Source organism: Colossoma macropomum, unplaced genomic scaffold, assembly GCF_904425465.1.
Source record: "Colossoma macropomum unplaced genomic scaffold, Colossoma_macropomum, whole genome shotgun sequence".
Lineage (NCBI taxonomy): Eukaryota > Metazoa > Chordata > Actinopteri > Characiformes > Serrasalmidae > Colossoma > Colossoma macropomum.
This window is the reverse complement of record NW_023494789.1, coordinates 41,868,331-41,885,686: the sequence shown is the minus strand read 5'-3', so window position 1 is coordinate 41,885,686 and position 17,356 is coordinate 41,868,331. Positions and strand designations below refer to the sequence as shown.

The 17,356-nt window shown below is 39.4% G+C and overlaps 1 protein-coding gene across 2 annotated transcripts in view; it reads right to left on the bottom strand.

Moving 5' to 3' along the window:
• Positions 1–16,848, bottom strand: part of si:dkey-237i9.1 (SEC14-like protein 1) — a 56,878-nt gene extending 40,030 nt beyond the window's left edge. For both annotated transcript variants that reach the window (XM_036571369.1, XM_036571370.1), the window contains exons 1-2: positions 16,575–16,848; positions 10,147–10,233 (exon numbers count right to left, since the gene is read on the bottom strand). In XM_036571369.1, coding sequence (XP_036427262.1) covers positions 10,147–10,209 — 63 coding nt within the window. In that variant the 5' untranslated portion in view covers positions 10,210–10,233; positions 16,575–16,848. The remainder of the gene's footprint in view (positions 1–10,146; positions 10,234–16,574) is intronic.
• Between the last annotated feature and the right edge of the window lie 508 nt (positions 16,849–17,356).

The window sequence follows — 17,356 nt, the reverse complement described above, 5'->3', positions numbered from 1 at the left end:
TGTAACTCATGGAACAGCATCTGTGATGCCAGGTGGACCAGCTGAGCAGGAGAGGACCACCACGGTCCCTACAGCGCCACATTAGCTATTAGTGGGTAAAATTAATGAACTTCTGCAAAATCGAATATGGTTTGTCAAAAGGCAAAAAAAAATGTGTATATTCTCTCACACACACACACACACACACACACACACACACACACACACACACACACACACACTCTGTTTTGAAATGAGCTGAGAGAAAGTGAAAGCTCAAGTGTGGGACTGCATGGTGATAAGAATCACATGAAGAATCAACAGTGCTCTGTCATTTAACTCATTTTTTCTGCCTGCATGTATGTAAGGTCGCTTATGTTTCATGTGAAAGGTTAAGTCAGAGATCGCAGATGTGGGTCACACCAAGATACAAGGTCATTCAGCTCCCCCTCCCACCCTATCGAGAACGTGTGAAAGAATTATCCTCCGCAGCCTGTCGCTGACGCATCCTTCCAAACATCACCATCACATTTCTGAATCGAGCTCAGAGCTCATTGGCAGCCTGTCAGCAGCAGCCTGCCAGAACCACGACGAGACATGGAATACAGGACCGTCTGTACTATGCTACTCTACATCGCTGTTTGTGAATGAGCGGAAACAATGAACAGGCTTTAAAGAGAACAGATGCAAAGACGAGCACGTCCCACGGCAAAATTGCAGACAATTCGAAATAAAATCCATCATTAGTGTACTGTAAAAAGATACTTCATCCAAACAGTTAAGGCTGCTAATGGAGAAAGAATGCTAACCAGAAGAATGCTATATCTTTTGATATAGGCAACTGAGACTGAGAACTTTGGCAAAAAACACAAATGCATACTTTATTAGTGATTCGGTAATATTCGGTAATCATTTATATTGTTTTAAAAAAAATATGCACTCATTATGCTTTCAATAAAGTATCCACTTATAATCTATTCTAATCAATTTTAAAACAACAAAGGCTAACGTATCCGCACAAGATTTCAATCAATATTACCAACATCAACATTTTAAAGTTGAAATACTCAAATGTTAATGAATGAGTGCACAACTGTTCAGGCCACATGAAACAGTTTTTAAGGTCATACCAAAGGATTAGCCTGGGCTCTTTTGATAATGGAGCAGAAAAATATTTTACAGCACAGCAGGTTACAGGTGAAGCACACAGCACGTGCCAAAGGGATTAAACCAGAGGAGATGAAAGAACGATCAAAAAGAACAGTCCGGAACAGGGAGAGCCCAAAACATCTGCTCCAGTTCAGACACAGCAAAGGGGCAAGCGCTGCCATTATCGAACACGGGCGTGTGATGCGTTCGTCTGGAAACCCAGACAGACTGACACCTGGCACAACAAAGCAGGTCAGAGGCAGCTTTTACAAACAAAAGAGTAAACAAAACTCAAAGCCCCATCTACCAAAAAGAGAACTAAATCCTAGAACATGGAACAAAGCAATTGTGTGAAAAAAAATCCACAGGAAGGGAATCACAACACAAACAGAGCTGGTTTTTACTGGGCTAGTGCAGCGAACACTGACAAGAATGTGGAGAATGAACGTGAACTCCGCCGCTGTGCTGTTTTGTAGGACTGAAATGAAAACCTCCATTCTCGAAAATCAGACAGGATTCGGCTTAACATCAGCACTCCAGAAGAACAGACAGTGGGGGTAGCGTAGGACGCTGGAAATAACAGAGCATTTTTGGAGAACCCGTCTTGTCTTACGGCTCAAAACAACAACAGACACCATAACCACTTCCCCCACCACGCTAACCAAGGAGAGCTTCTCAACACAATCTGACTTCCTTCCATTGTACCAGGCCTGCAGACACAGTGTGATCTTATTCAAAGCAACTTGTGCAAGCCAAAAAATTTGTACTCATTTTGCATATCCAAATGTCCAGGCAAATAAACATCGGCGTCATCACGCCAATCTGTCTGTGCCCTCAGAAAACCTCCGGCGACACCAAGAGCCCTCTTTTTGGGTAAATTCATATTGCACAAGTTGTGTTTTTTTTACAATTTTTTGCCTGATTCCCACCGACCTTAAGCCAGAGCACCTCTCCCCATCTGTACGGCCTTCAGAGATGGAAGGATTTGACCGAAAGACAGGAACAGATCTTTTTTTTCCTCCCCTGATGTTTTGGGCTTGGGGCAGGCAGGCACATCCTGTGCTTGAGAGCATTAACATGGCAGCCAGCGGTGCTTTGTCCCCGCGGATTACTGCTGCCTCATTTGAATGGGTAAAGTAGGCTTAGCATGCTAATGCTCTCTCTTCTGTGGACGCCGAACAGGAGTTGAAGAGGTTGCTACAAGGGCTGCAAGTTCATATAGTTACGAGAGCACGTTTAACAGGTTCTTCATTAATAAGGTATGCCCACTGCGATCGCCACTTGCCTTCTTATATATTAAAACACAGAACATAGTAGTACAGGCTGAAGCACAGCTGCAGCGCGCTGTATGTTGCTATGACAGAATCCAATTGGAGTCCAATCGCTCAAATACAGCTTATAATAACAACGGGCCTCAATCACCAACCATTCTTAAGAAGAAATTGTTTCTTAAAACTCACCTACGCAGTTTTGCACGAAGATTCTGACATTTCACCAGTGTTTTCTTATTTGGGATAAAAACAGAATCTACACACACTAAAGAGCACAAAGGTGAGAATAATGTTGCATTTTAGACTATTTCTTAGGACCTTTCTCGAGAACACATTTAAGAAAAGAAAAAAAAACAAAACTCAAAGATATTGGTAATATCTTCAGCTACAGTGGACAGAGCCTTTGGAAAAACTATTGATAAATCAACAAGTAGCAAACTGATAAAAAAAAGCAGCTTGATGGTGCTCCAGTTCCACTGTAAGAAGAATCCATGAGCTGTATGAACGAGAGCGAGAGGCTACAATCGTGGAGGAGCTGAAGCACTGACTACATATGATATATACACTCTTACAAATGTTGCTCTCAATGGACATTAGTGACAAAAAATGGAAACAGTTCACTTTGTGGAGATTTTTTTAATGAAAATAATTTTAATTGAACTAAAGTAATGAACACAATCTGATGCAGCTTATTATGTCCACTTACATAGTCAAAACAACAACAAAATGCACTGCTTTTCAATGGAAAAATCCTGTAGAGCTCGATTAGTTGGATCAGGTGTGCTGGAGTAATGCTGCAGGATGGCCTTTCTCCACGAAAGAGCTTGGACAGGGCTACTTCAGTACATAAATTATGAACCATTGCCATTTCAGTGTTATAATGAAGCACTGAAGTGTGGTACATACTAACTTACATGACCTCTCTGAGTCTGCTCCAGCCACACTGGTTTGCATGTTGCTAAGTGATTTGGCAGATCAGGCTCTCAGTTTCCCAGACAAATAAAGGCCAGGCATAGAATAAATTACACTAGCAATGGGAAGTAACCAATAAGACTGATGATTATAAAAATAAACTTCTGCTTTTTCAGAAAGCCAGCAAGGACTTTTTACCTCTAAACCAGTACAGGCTGTCTCATTAAAGTCCCACAATTGAATGATTACTTAAAAAAAAAAAAAATCATTAAAAATGTAACTCTCAAATAATTTGAAGCAATTAGTTGGCAATTTGCATGAGAATGCATATTTTTAAGTTCTCCTACTGCTCTTTTACAATTTTCCCCACATAGTGTTTATTTTTTGTCTTTCTTTAGGTTTAGATTTGTGCCAAAAACGGCATAAATAATCAGCTTTATGAAAGAAAAAAAAATTTGACATAATAAGAGGAGACTTGAGAAAGAAAATCTACATTCTTGCAGAGTTACATAACATACGGTGATGTTTAAACTCAACACTAGTCCACCATTATTCCGAGACACAGTGGAATGTTCCACCTGGTCTAGTTGGAACATCTTATCCCAAATAGCGCAATCAGAAGAGATGTTTACACAACATACTGGGAACATTTCCATATTTCCATATAACACTAGAAATTATTTATCCGGAATAACGAATAGAAAACTGGAGAATACGTTATATCTGAATATTACTTCTGAAAAAGTGGGTTTTCTGCTAAATGTAACCATTCACACAAACTAAAGTTATTAATTTCTGAAATATAAAATTATTAAGAGTATCCAGGTTGTGATGTTGGGACACGTTAGCTAATCAATTCAAAGTCTTTTTCGCTTTGAACAAATCAAACTTTTCAATTTACAGTGTGGCTCTCAATTCAGGCTCATCACACTTTGCTTTGGTGCAAACGTCTTCATAGCCTGTCTTTTCTGTAGTATTAATATTTACATGCAGAAGTGGGCCTGGGTTCGAATCCCCGGCCGGGTGACCAGGGTCCTTTCTGTGTGGAGTTTGTATGTTCTCCCCATGTCTGTGTGGGTTTCCTCCAGGTGCTCCGGTTTCCTCCCACAGTCCAAAGACATGCAGTCAGGCTAACTGGACATGCTAAACTGCCCCTAGGTGTAAGTGTGTGTGTGTGTGTGTGTGTGTGTGTGTGTGTGTGTGTGTGTGTGTGTGTGTGTGTGAGAGAATGTATATGTCTGTCTGTCTGCCCTGCGATGTACTGGTGACCTGTCCAGGGTGTATCCTGCCTTCCACCCAATGACTGCTGGGATAGGCTCCAGCTCGCCCCGAGATCCGGAACAGTAAGCAGCTTAGAGGGTGTGTGTGTGTGTGTGTGTGTGTGTGTGTGTGTGTGTGTGTGTGTGTGTGAGTACAGAAGTGGTCTAATTTCAAGGCCTGTTCAGTTAGAGATAACCGTAACTCGTTCGTCATGCTTGTCCTCTTTAACGAATTAAAATCTGCTCCTAGAGTAGTTGATGAGTGTTCATGTTGGTCAGCAAAATGGATCAGCATGTGGAATTGGAGTTTTTATGTGCTGCCGTGTTTCCTATCATTGAATAAAAGAATATCTATGCTGTCTTTGCTGTTGGTTATAATGTGCGCACACACATTCAGATCACATTGCTATGGAAACATTTGTTATTGATTTGTTTATCAGTGTAACAATAAGTGTGAAGTATATCTCTACTGACTGCTGTTTGAGCCAATAAAAACATGCACACTTCCAGCTTTTCAGATCGTGTTTTTACATGTCAAAACAAAATGCAAAAACAAAACTGACAAATCATGCTGCCAAAGGCAAAGAGTAGATTAAAGCCATTTTCGCCTGGACATTGTGGGCTTTAACATCATAACATTCACAGTTAGGTTTGGCAAAGATTAAAGATGTTTCTGATTCCGTCAGCCTTTCAATTTTGAAGTCATGCTTCTGCTCATGGACAGTACTCTTTCTACCATAAATTCCTATGGCATTTTACACAGCGATACCAATACTGATACCATGGTATCAATATTGATTCCTAAAAGGTCCTTTTTAAATTACAAACCAAAACTAAGTGTGGCTTCAACCAGAAATGTGTGTGAGGTGCTAGAAGTGAATATATTTACTAAGTATAATGGACTGTATTAACATTAAAGGGCCCATAAGCTACATTTTCCTTGCCTTTTGTCAAAGCAAAAAACAAAGAAGGTCAAAATTAGGCCTGTCACAATGATAAACTTTGAGCTGGCAATGAATTGCCACATACAACTGCGATTAATAGTTCAGCTGTGGATTCTTTGTAGCTCTCAATTGACAGCAGAAACAGCTCAAGCCCAAGTAAACAAACATTGCTCACTGTCACCCTCTAAACATGTTGTATTACCAGAAATTTGAACTTGACATGTCTCAATAAATGCGTTTTCTGTTTTACTTTTTTGCTTTAAGCCACAGGACGAAATTCTAACCACCCAGGCAACATAAACATGAGTGTAAAAGGTAAAAATTACAGAAAATAAATCACAGTCAGCTCAAATAATTGTAATTCTGCAATAACTGATATGCATTTTCAAAATCGTTGATTTTCAATTTTGATTTAAAAAAAATTTGACGTCCTGTTTTACAGCTGTAAAAACCGACCTGTGTGTTAAGAGGAGTTCAGGGAAAAGCTTTTCGTCACTGCAGTACTGTGGTTGTGCTGCAATATTTCCCTTACTGTACCGTTATGCTGTTAACTCAGCATTTCTGTTCTCAGGAATAAGGAAGTTGCCAAATTCAGCTTCTCTGCACTCATCAGCGTCTCTGCACAGACCATTGAGTTTTAGAGCTCGCTCAAGGATAGCATAAGACAGATGGCTTTCAGACGACAGACGGCAGTCATATCCATAATCTTTTTCTCCCACACACGCTTTCTGCAAGACTTAAGAGGTGAAACAGAAAGCTGGATTCAACGGTCAGCTTAAGGTGGCCCAAGCGCAAGAGATACAAAACAGATTAGCAAAAAAAAAAAACCTGTCTGACATAACTAGTGATAGATGCTCAGATAATTATGCTGGAATGTAAGCTAGAACAACGTTCTGAACATTCCTCAGACCAGCTGACTGATAAAACATTTAGATTAAAACACTTTCACTGTTGTATACGTGTGGGGCGTGTTTAGCAGCGCATTTTCCTTAAGAAGAAGGTGGTTAGCGTGACAGCAAAGGAACGCAGTGCTTTGCCCCCTAGCCACAAAAAAAAAAAATGAAAAACCACAAACACAGCTAAAATTACTTGTGAAAGTGTTTAGTGGTCCCTTATTTAAGAGACATGGAAGCGAAACACTGACTTGTGGGTCCAGTTCTCATTGGTTTTCAAAGAACAGCTGTAAAAATGTCATTTATGGGCTCCTCATAGCAAAACACAACAGCTAAACAGAGCTAGACATCTGTGTGTTTGGTTAAGGATGACGCATTCTGCATTACTTTTAACACGTTTAAACATAAATCTGACATAAACTGTGTTAACACACCAAGAAAGAAAATGTCCTTAACTTTGACATATTGAGATCCTATTTCAAGTAATTCTGGATTATTTCTATTAGTCCATTCATCAAGAAAAGTTCATATGGTAGAGGTGGGTGACATCACAGGTATTTGATAATATGGATGTACAATCTTATCCACAAAGGGCTGGTGTGGCTGCAGGTTTTCATTCCAAACAAGCAGGAGCTCACCTGATACTAAATGCTTTGTGAGTTGGTCACGGTCTATAAACAAGATGAATAATCCTGGAAGAATGTTTTTAATAAAAAATTTTAGACTACACTGAACTAAATCTTTAGCATTTATAAGATGTAGAAACTGGGACTAAATATACCTGTATTAGCATTACAAAGAAATGTAATATTCTGTCTGTTACAAATAAAAATAAAATGAAAAAACCTAACCATTCTGCTATACCAGAGTACAATAAATCCATCAAAGTGATATTAAAATATCAGTCTACACCAATCGTCTGGCCATACTGATACGAGTCAGATATCAACATGCAAGTAAATTCAATAAAACAGGCTCTCTTTATAAAGAAACATGTAGTTGTTCTGCGTTCTTTAAGGATCAATGTCCACGATATGCCCAGAAACCCATTCTGTGATGTAACATTATCAAGATAACTATAAATATTGTACCTTTGCCCACCTCTGTGTAAAGAGCAGCTGGCATTTTCAAAAAGGAAACATAAAGCAGAAAAAACTGAGTCATGGGGTTTTAATACGAGAGTAGATACAAGCACATTTTACACATGGCCTGCAAAATACAGTAAACAACCACAGACACTCTGTCCTCCAGCTTCAGTGAGGAAGCATCTTCCATGTAATGTAACAGCTCATTAACTTCACACGTTTAGTGCCTGGGCCTACAAAAGCACTCACAACTCCAAAAGCACAGCCAAGACAGCACAGCTATAAACGTCATCATATTCCAATCAAGACCTTCCTCAGTTTAACACAGACTAACAAACTTTGCTACAGTTAGGCCCAATCCCATTTCACCCCTCACCCCTACCACTTATCCCTTAGCCCTTAACGTCTAGGGGTTGGGTACTATTCAAAGGTTTACACATATGAAAGAATAGGCTGTCATGTCATGTCACTTAAAACGATAAACTGCAATATAACAAATTTTGCTAATGAATTGGCTGAATCATTTCGATGAATTGTGATTTTAATTTTGAGCACCATAATTATTCCCCATGGTGAAGCTAATGCACAGCCTTGTATTTTTTATTTACAGTGCTTTTATTAGTTGTGCTCTCTGCCCCAGTTAGCATCTCACACAGCAGTGACCCTCCCCACAGCAAAAGCCTTGTCCTTCCTAAGCCCCTCCAGGTTACCGAGCTATTTTAGTGAACACAGATCCACACACAGGGGGTGCTGCACACATGCACACAGATATACACGCCCTACTGGTGTCGCCGGAAGGTGAGAACTTGGAGTTCGAGCTTTAACTCTGGGTGTGTTTGTGTTATGACTCTGTGATTTATTGGAACTACTGAGTCCCAACAAGACTTACGCATTACATAAACTGATTTCAAATAATATTTTCACTTTCAAGATCGGAAGATCTGTCATGAACTCACAGAGCTAATTTGCTATAATAAAAAAAGGTGAGATATCCAATTCATCTAGTTACTGTCTGAACCTGTCAAAACCTTCTATCTCCAAAATTGTAACTTTACAGAAGAAAGAAAAAAACATATTTTACTTTTAATGCAAGTCAATGTAACCAGACGTTTTCCCCAAGTAATTCTGGACCATTTTTTTTTCATCTATTCATCACGAAATTCACCATTGAGGGGCCACAGACATTTTCAAATTATGTCAAAAACTTAAAAATGTAAAAAACAAAAACAAAAATGGAGAAAAAAGTTTTTTTTTCTGACAGCAGTGATATAGTATAATATATATTCCTTTTGCATTTGGCTAAACTTTGGGTACTCCACTGTTAGTGGGTAGTCCATCTACACACAACCTACAATATCAATAGCACGAATTAGGCTGGTGCAAGCTGGTTTTACACCAGACGAACCTTGGCATCATAGCAAAACCAAACACTTTGCTTTTGACACCAGTCGTGAGTGCATGCTGTGAAAGCATTTTGTACACGCCTTGATCAGCACATCACTCACATCACCTGTAGCCAGAATAAAAAGTGACCATGTCCGAATTTTTGAGCCCAACTAAACTAGTGGTTGGCCATTAAGAACATCCCAAAGTACATACATCACATGAGTATCAGCAAAAACAGTCAATGTGATAGACAAAGGTAAAAAAATAAGATAAAAAGACAAATCAATCTGCTAAACTTCTTGGCAAAATTAAGCCTTGAGCTTAACTTGTAGAAATGGCCACATTTAAAGCACAATTGCAATATAAGTCAGAACTATTACAATTCGATGTTTCGCCCAGATCATTCAACCCCAACTTTTAGTACGTTATAACACTTTTTTCTATAAAACTTAAAAAAAAAGGACAAACATGAGATAATTAACACAAAAAACAAACCAACTTGTGAAGAATTCTGGGCAGCTCCATCCCAAGTGCTACAATATTTATATTATTTAAGATTTTAAATAATTATTTAAGAGTTTCTGCTATTTGAGGAAGTAGGACAGTGGATTGATATCAGTCAGTAAAGAACAGTTTTAACTAAAACCTCTAAAAATATACTGGAAAATGAAGACCTTAATTGTAAATATAAAATTATATTGGCCAATATTACCAGTTATCAGAATTTTAGTGTGTAAAAATCACTAAGTCGCTAAATTTTCATAGCAAAGGATTTAAACTGAGTCTGGAAATTCTTGAAAACAGGTTCCTGCTCTATATAATCAGCCACAGAGATCAGCGCAACATCAGCACTCCAAGACACATTTTTCCACCCTTTGCTCCTTCCATACAGATTTGAGGAGAGAAAAGCTAGCGTATTCACTAAGAGCATATGAGCACAATCAACTTTTAAACCTGCAAATGGAACTAGCAGGCGCTCTGCAGCCTTACTGCTGTAAAACATAATGGCAGCCCATCTCACATGCAGACAGAGTGTGAGATAACAAGGTCAGGGGTGGGACCATTAAACACATGTGCGAACGGGGTCATTCAGGGCTTTTTCAAAAGCACAATCACTTACATAAAGGTTAGGATTTACAAGAAATGGCACGCTTTCCATTTTATGGCCTCCAGCGGCCAAAAGAGACCGGTCGGCACATGACCTTTTCACTGCTTCCAAAAACACGAGGACAATAAACGGATGATTGGTTAGAAAAGGCCACACTTACCGCCATGACCAGTTCAAAGGGGTGTTTGTACACGCGTACGGGGGATTGATATTTCTGCACCATTGTGGAGCCTACGTCTGTGCCAACCTGAAAACAAAGGCAGAGAAAGAGAAAGAGAGAGCGTGAGTTAGGCGGAAAACAAAAACCTTAGCTCAGAGCTGCACAATATGGACAAAATACTAGTACTGTGATTGCTACATACTGCAACTACAGAAAATAGTTTACTTTTATGGCCTTGATTCAATAGAAACATTCACCTAGAACAGGGGTTGGCAACCCAAATGTTAAGAAAAGCCATTTTGCCCTTTCAACAAAAATGAAACCACCTTGAAAACCACAACATTTTATTTCCATTTTACCTGTAAACATGTCTCAGTATGTGCTAAAGTCCTAGTATAGGCTAAAAATATAACATAATATAAACAAAAATCCAGACCAACTTTATTCTGCTTTCAGCTTTAGCTCCGCTATAGCCGCTTTTCTCGCATTTCCAGCAGGAAACTTTTCCGCAAAGTTAAATAGCTTTTTGTCAATGTTCAATTTTTTAATGAGGCTGAAGTCAGCTTTTCATTCGCCAGCTTTTGGTTCGAATTCTCCCGTTCCACCTTCAGTGGTGGCTGAGGTGCCAGAATGTAATTGCTGCACCATTTAAGGTGTAACAGGACAATTCGTTAAGCTTCGTGACTTTAGTGTTTGACAGTTTCTCACTGCAGATTAAACGTATCAGGAAACCAGTTTAAGTGAATATAAACGATCGATGTTTGTTTTAAATCTCTCTTTGCCTTTTCATTAGCTTCTAGCTAGGCAAGAATGTTGTCTGTGTTGCTATGGTGACCAGCAGTCTGCACGCCAATCTTTAGGGTTAAAGGGTGAATTTGCAGTTCTTCAATAACCAGCATTTAAGACAATTTATTCTCAAAACCATGTTAGAACGATCAGCAGAGCTTTATTTTACTGCAAATGAGGATTATTTTATTTTTACCTAAAAACTCTAATTCTGTTGCGGAGCCTCAACAGCGCAGTGAAAGAGCCGCTTGTTGCCAACCCCTGACCCGGAACCACGATTGGACGCTCACATCACAAGGACTCTGTACCATTCCAAAAATTTCAATACAAGCACAGATATCTTTGCTGAAACTGATTCCTCAACAACACCTCTCTCCAATTCTTTCTCTTAAATTAAAGCTTGAAAGTAGATGTGGTTTAAACCAGAAATGAGAGTGAGGTGCTGGAAGTAGGTGTATTTGTTGAACGCAATGAAAGGCCCAATTTTTAACAGAGGGAAAAACAATGTTTTGAAAAATGAAAAAAATTGCATATTCATGTCATCTTCCACGGTGAGTCTGAAACTGACTGGCTGCAGAAAATTTAATTAGACGTAGCTTTATAGTCAGTGCTTTACAGAAGCGTTAAAAACCAGGCTGACCAGTCAGCAATCTGTTGTCATGGTTGCAGTCCAAGCAAATGAGGTTTGTTTGCTTCTTTTTAATGAAAGACATTATGAGCAAATCAAATCCCACCCACTGACATGAAAACACCTTTATCGCTCAGTAAAGACCTTCAACTCTTGTATAAGTTGATGGAACTCCATAATGCTGTCTTTTCTGGTAGAATGAGGTGTTCCCATCCCAATATGAGCGCATTTAGTTACAGTGCTTATAAGAAGAATTATTTGAGGACTACTATGACTGCCACAACTCCATCTTCCTCTAGAACATCTTCCACCCTTGTCCTCAAGTGTCTGGTCTAATAATGTCAGGCCTCAGGGACAATAGTTGAAAATTAGCCAGATGGCTAACACTGTCTGGCACATTCACTTTGTGTTGTGTATTTTTCCTGATAAATAAATTAACCAATTAATACTCAGGGTACACAAGCCTTAATCAAGAAGCAGTGAGGTTGACAACATGAATAAGAAATGCAATGTACACAGACAATCCAGTATCCAGAATTTGGAACAAGCATATTTATCTACTTAGATATTGAAATTTGGTCTTGAATGATACGGAAAAGTTTTTAATAGATATGGAAAATTTTTCAAATAATTAGTAGGACACTAGGGCCTTGTTCAGACTGATGACCTAGATCCAGATTTTTGGCATGTCCAGATTCAGATTGTACCCAGATAGATTTTTTTTTATAGTCTGGACAGCAAAAAACACCACCGATTTCTGCATAGCAGATCCAAACCACATGTGGAGGTGGATTGAAATGCGATTCCAGTCGTATTTTTCACAAGCGTGTTTCAGTCTGGATGCTCCAGACACTCAAAATGGATTTCAAAATGTCTTTTGCAACACTTGCAACACAACAAACAACAATGAAGTCAAATCCAGAGTGACAGAAGTGCTGGGATTCAAGAAGAGCTCCAAAGATTCATGCTTATGCCAGAGGATTTTGAAGAGTTGGGAGGGTGTATTGAAGTAATTCTTCCTGTACCATAAACATACTGAAGTCAACACCCAGCCCTACACATCACACAGTAAAACATATGCATATTATATGTTGATTCGAGAGCTCATTTACATGCAGCCTTCCAATATCAGTACTGCAATGGCTGAAATACCACAATAACAATGAACAAACAACACACTGTGCATCCCTACTTCAAGTTATGCAAGACACTACAATGGCAGATGCAGCCACGCATCTGGGAATTACAAGACTTGACGCCACGTCCTCACACAATACATTGCCAAAACAACACGCTCCCAGCAAATCATAGGAAGCCAGAGGCGGATTTGACAGGTAGTAGCAAAGGGCAGCGCTGGGAGTTTCGCAGGCGATTGAAATGCCTCTCAGGTTCAGTGGAGAGGTGGCCCGTGTCTGGCAAAGAGCCGGAGTGTCTACAGCTTAGCTGCTTCAGTGAAATACTGCAGAGAGGCAGAGGAGAGGGGGACGAAGGAGGAGTCTGTCTCATTGATAAATACAGTGCTCCTCTTCAATCAATCAACAATAAAAACAAAGTGCTCCATAAAAGAGTGACGCAGAGGCTTTCATTCTTAAAACGGCAGAAGGGAAGACTGGTGAAGGTGAATGAAAGTCAAAATGGCAAAGCAAAATGACATCAATTCAAGTGGAGGTAGAATACATGGTTACTGGAACTGTGAAGCATGAAACATGCACAGGAAAAGGAATCATCTTGTATAATGAACCAATGAATTAACCATTTATGACAATGATTATTAAAAAAGACCAAATAATAAACACGGTCTTAACTGATCAACAATAACCCATAAATGTTTACGTATCCGCATCTGCAGCTATAATGCATGCAAAATATCAGATACTGGCGTCAGCCCACAAATCCTATATCGGTGCATCCCTGGTTATTTTACATACAATAATAAGTGGACTTAATAACTATGCCAAGTTATCTGCCTTGAGGTTTGATCTCCACCATTAAAATATGATGGATTATGGCTATTCATTTTATTGTAACTTAATTCACGGTGTTACATAACTTCCTCAGAATCCTTTACAGCTATGGTCATCATTCTAGACTCACCTCTGGAAATATTTCACTATTATTTGCAGTTTCCTAGGTTGTGTTCAGATTGCAGGCAAATCAGATCTTTCGAGATGACTGTTCGCACTGTTGTTTGCAAGTGTTCAGATCGGATTTGTGTGTCCAGACATCACTAGTCTATCTGCATGGGTTGCCATGGTAACAACGTAGGCATCTGTAACTACATAGCTATGCTGGTGATGCAGTTTTCGAACACAGATTCAGGAGAGATGGAGGTGCATCATCTCTCCCTCCAAACTCTTCAAATTCTCTGGCATAAACATGAATCTTTGCCGCTCTTCTTCAATCCCAGCACTTCAGTCACTCTGGATTTGACACCATCGTTGTTTGTCGTGTTGCAAGGTACGCGAAAAGACACTCTGAAATCTAATTTGAGCAGCCAGAGCGTCCAGACTGAGACGCATCTGCAAAAATCTGATTGGAATTGTTTTTCAATCCACCTCCAAATGTGGTTTGGATCTGATTTGCTAAAAACGGACTTAATGTGTTTTTTTGGCTGTCCAGACTACCAAGAATTAATCTGGATACAATCTGCATATGCCAAAATGAACTTGTGAAGCTGCACAGGACTAACATATTAATATCATTTTATACACTTGTCTGCAAACAAAATTGGTTCTATACTAGCAAAAATACTGACAAAAATTTCTTTGTAAGATTTGTTGAGAAGCTAGTCGTTTAATTTATCCAGTAATCAGGTGAAACTGAGCAGCTGTGACAGGTATGAATTTGTATAAAATGCATAACTATGATGCTATTTGTTATAAGTACAAATGTCTAAAGTGCTGTTGAGTAATTATGACAGTTCTACTTAAAACATGGAATAAGAAACACACCAAAAATACATTACTGGAAAACACATCATACTATAAATAAAAACGGAAAGTGTGGTAGTTTCTAGTCTATGTGGAAAGAGGAAAAACATTCCAGGAATCCCACTTCCTCTTAGTGCCCTGTTTTTTTCTGGTACCTGAGTGTACAAACAGATGTGCAGCTACAGGGACATCTGGAAATATCCTCACTAGAATGTTGCTTACAAATAAATGTGGCCCCCAAAACACACTCATTTTTGCTACCCCTAGTCACTATTGAACACTGTGCACAGCTACATCAATCTACTCTAAAACTAACCTACATCTATCGCCAAACTGCACTCATTTAAAAGCAACTAGCAAATATTTTTCTCAAACAGTTCAGTTACCAGCATCGTTCAGGCAGTGTGCGCTAAAGGGCAGCAACAAAGAAAAATGAAAATATATTGATGAAACTGAAGTTACAAAAATGTTAATAGCATTCAATATAAAAACAGTTCACACAAGAGATGGTTCTTCAGCTAAGGACAAACTGCCTACATAACTAAGGCTAAAGATTGAAAAAAAAAAATGAATAACAAGTCATACTGAGTGTTTTTCTTACTCTAATAGACCCAATTTCAATCCATTGGTCCTTTCTGGGCCAAATTGGGTGCATTAGAGCAGAAAAACATAAAACCTGCAGGAACTGGACAGAGAACCGCCGTTCTAAAGCTCAGCTAAACTCCACCAGAAACATGAATGTCATTTGCTGCACAGCTAACAGTTTTTCCGCAGTTGTCTGGCATTTTAAATCAATGTTTTGTACAGCAGTGCACATTTTATTGTTTAATTCAGCTTACGAATGGCTTAAAACCTGATGAGAGAAATTAGAGAAAGGAGAAAACTTTTGTTAAGCTTGTAACAATCTTCTATTGTTACAAGCTTAACAAAAACAGCAGAACCATTTTTGGTGCTATATATTTTTTTCCAATAGGGTTCTATATAGAGCTACATACATTCTCCATCAACCTGAAGACCCATTTCACCGTGCAGAGAACCATTCGGGTATGAAATGATTCTATATATAACTCATGGTTCTAAATATTACTCTTCTCTTTACTAAAGATGCCTTGAAGAACCATATTTTAACAGTGTAGAGCTGGACACCTGCTCTGTCAACTGTGTCAGAGCAAACAAGCGCACATAACTGGAAAAACAGCTAGAAAACACTGCTAGACTGCAGTGTTTTTCTGTTATTTTGCCAGCCCTGCTCCTGCAGCCCTCCTGCACTGCACATATCAGTGTTTTTCTGCTCCAGTTCCCCAGTTTTACCCCGATGGAGCGTTTGGTAAAGAGCTAACCTAATGAGTTTAAACAAGTGTGTCAAGACTAAATTTACAGCACAAGGGGATTAATATATTTAACAAGAGTAAGACTGAGGACTTAAGGCTTACTGTTTCTCCTTTCTCTTCTGAAACATCTGATTTATCTGTATTCCCTTATAAGATAACCTGAGAGGGGTTTGTTACAGCACTAAAATGTGATTCACAGCGAAAATGTATACGTTCGGTCTTCTTGAGGAACACTGCAGTTACATTAATCTAGCTAACGTTACGTGGCTAAGCCGGCTAACGTTAATTAGCCAGCCCGCTAACACTAACAACAAGCTACAGCGCTCGCTCTCTCACATCACTAGCTAAGTAATGTCACCTAACAGGTCGTTATTGTAGTACATTTAACCCAAAATAATGCCTAATCTCACTGACAGCAGGCTATTTTATTAACTGACACAACATTATGTAGACAACTTGGTTAGCTAACGCTAGCTAAGCTAACCAGGATACAGCTGACGTTAACCCGACAAGCTGAAGTCAGCTTCTTGCTCGATTTTCCAGTTCCACCTTAAATGGTGCAGCAGTTCCCTGCTGGCTTCTGACGGGGCTGAATGTTTAACTGCCGCCATTTAAGGTGGAACGGTAAAATTCGAACAAGAAGCTGGCGAATAAGAAAAAGACTTCAGTTTCGTGTTTACCAGAACAGACTAGGGTACTAAAAGAGTCAAAAAAAAATAAATTTCGACAATTTAGTAGTCGATATTCACTTACCGGTCAAAAAACTATTAAATTAGGTTTTATATCATCCAGAACGAGGTTATTTGTGGCAGTCCGTCTTGCTTTCTCAACCGGAACGTTTTTATCGCATCTTTGCTTAGCTTTTCGACTAAAAACACATTTCAGGGGGTTTTATCGCAGCCTTTACGACTCTAAAAAGGCTAAAAAGGATATTTTACTCATAATAAAACGAAGCCCCTGCATTTTCCGCAGGGCTTTTTGAGGTATCAGACGAACTCACTGCACTGTGCTGCCTCACCAGCACAAGTTTATATTCTTCCTCTCCACCACAGAGGCGGGAGTGGGCGGGGTGGCTGTCAATCATTCGTCTGCGACAGCCAATCAAATTACAGATCTTGCCTGCGACTAAAACAGGGCAGCCAATGACGACGCAGACTGCCACAGACCCACCCCCTGTTCCCACTCCATTGAGATATTAAACAGTCTTTCATTACCAGTTTATTTATGTGCAGAAAACGCTGGCAGTTTGATGGACAGGTTGAGGCAACAAGCGATTGGCTGATGCAAAAAATGGTTGCCAGTACGCCCCACCTTCCTATTGCTGTCTCCCTGCATGCAGTATTTTTCAAATCCTTTATTAGTGCATCAACACAAACAAACAAGTGAGGGGCAACAACCATTTCAAAGAAATAACACACATACCAGGCTGCATGCAGCTTTTCTTTTCACACTTCCCCAGCCATCACAGGCCTGAGTGGTAGAAACTACGTTACTTAGTTCAGAAGATGTGTCTAATGTATGTAGACGCCTGTTCA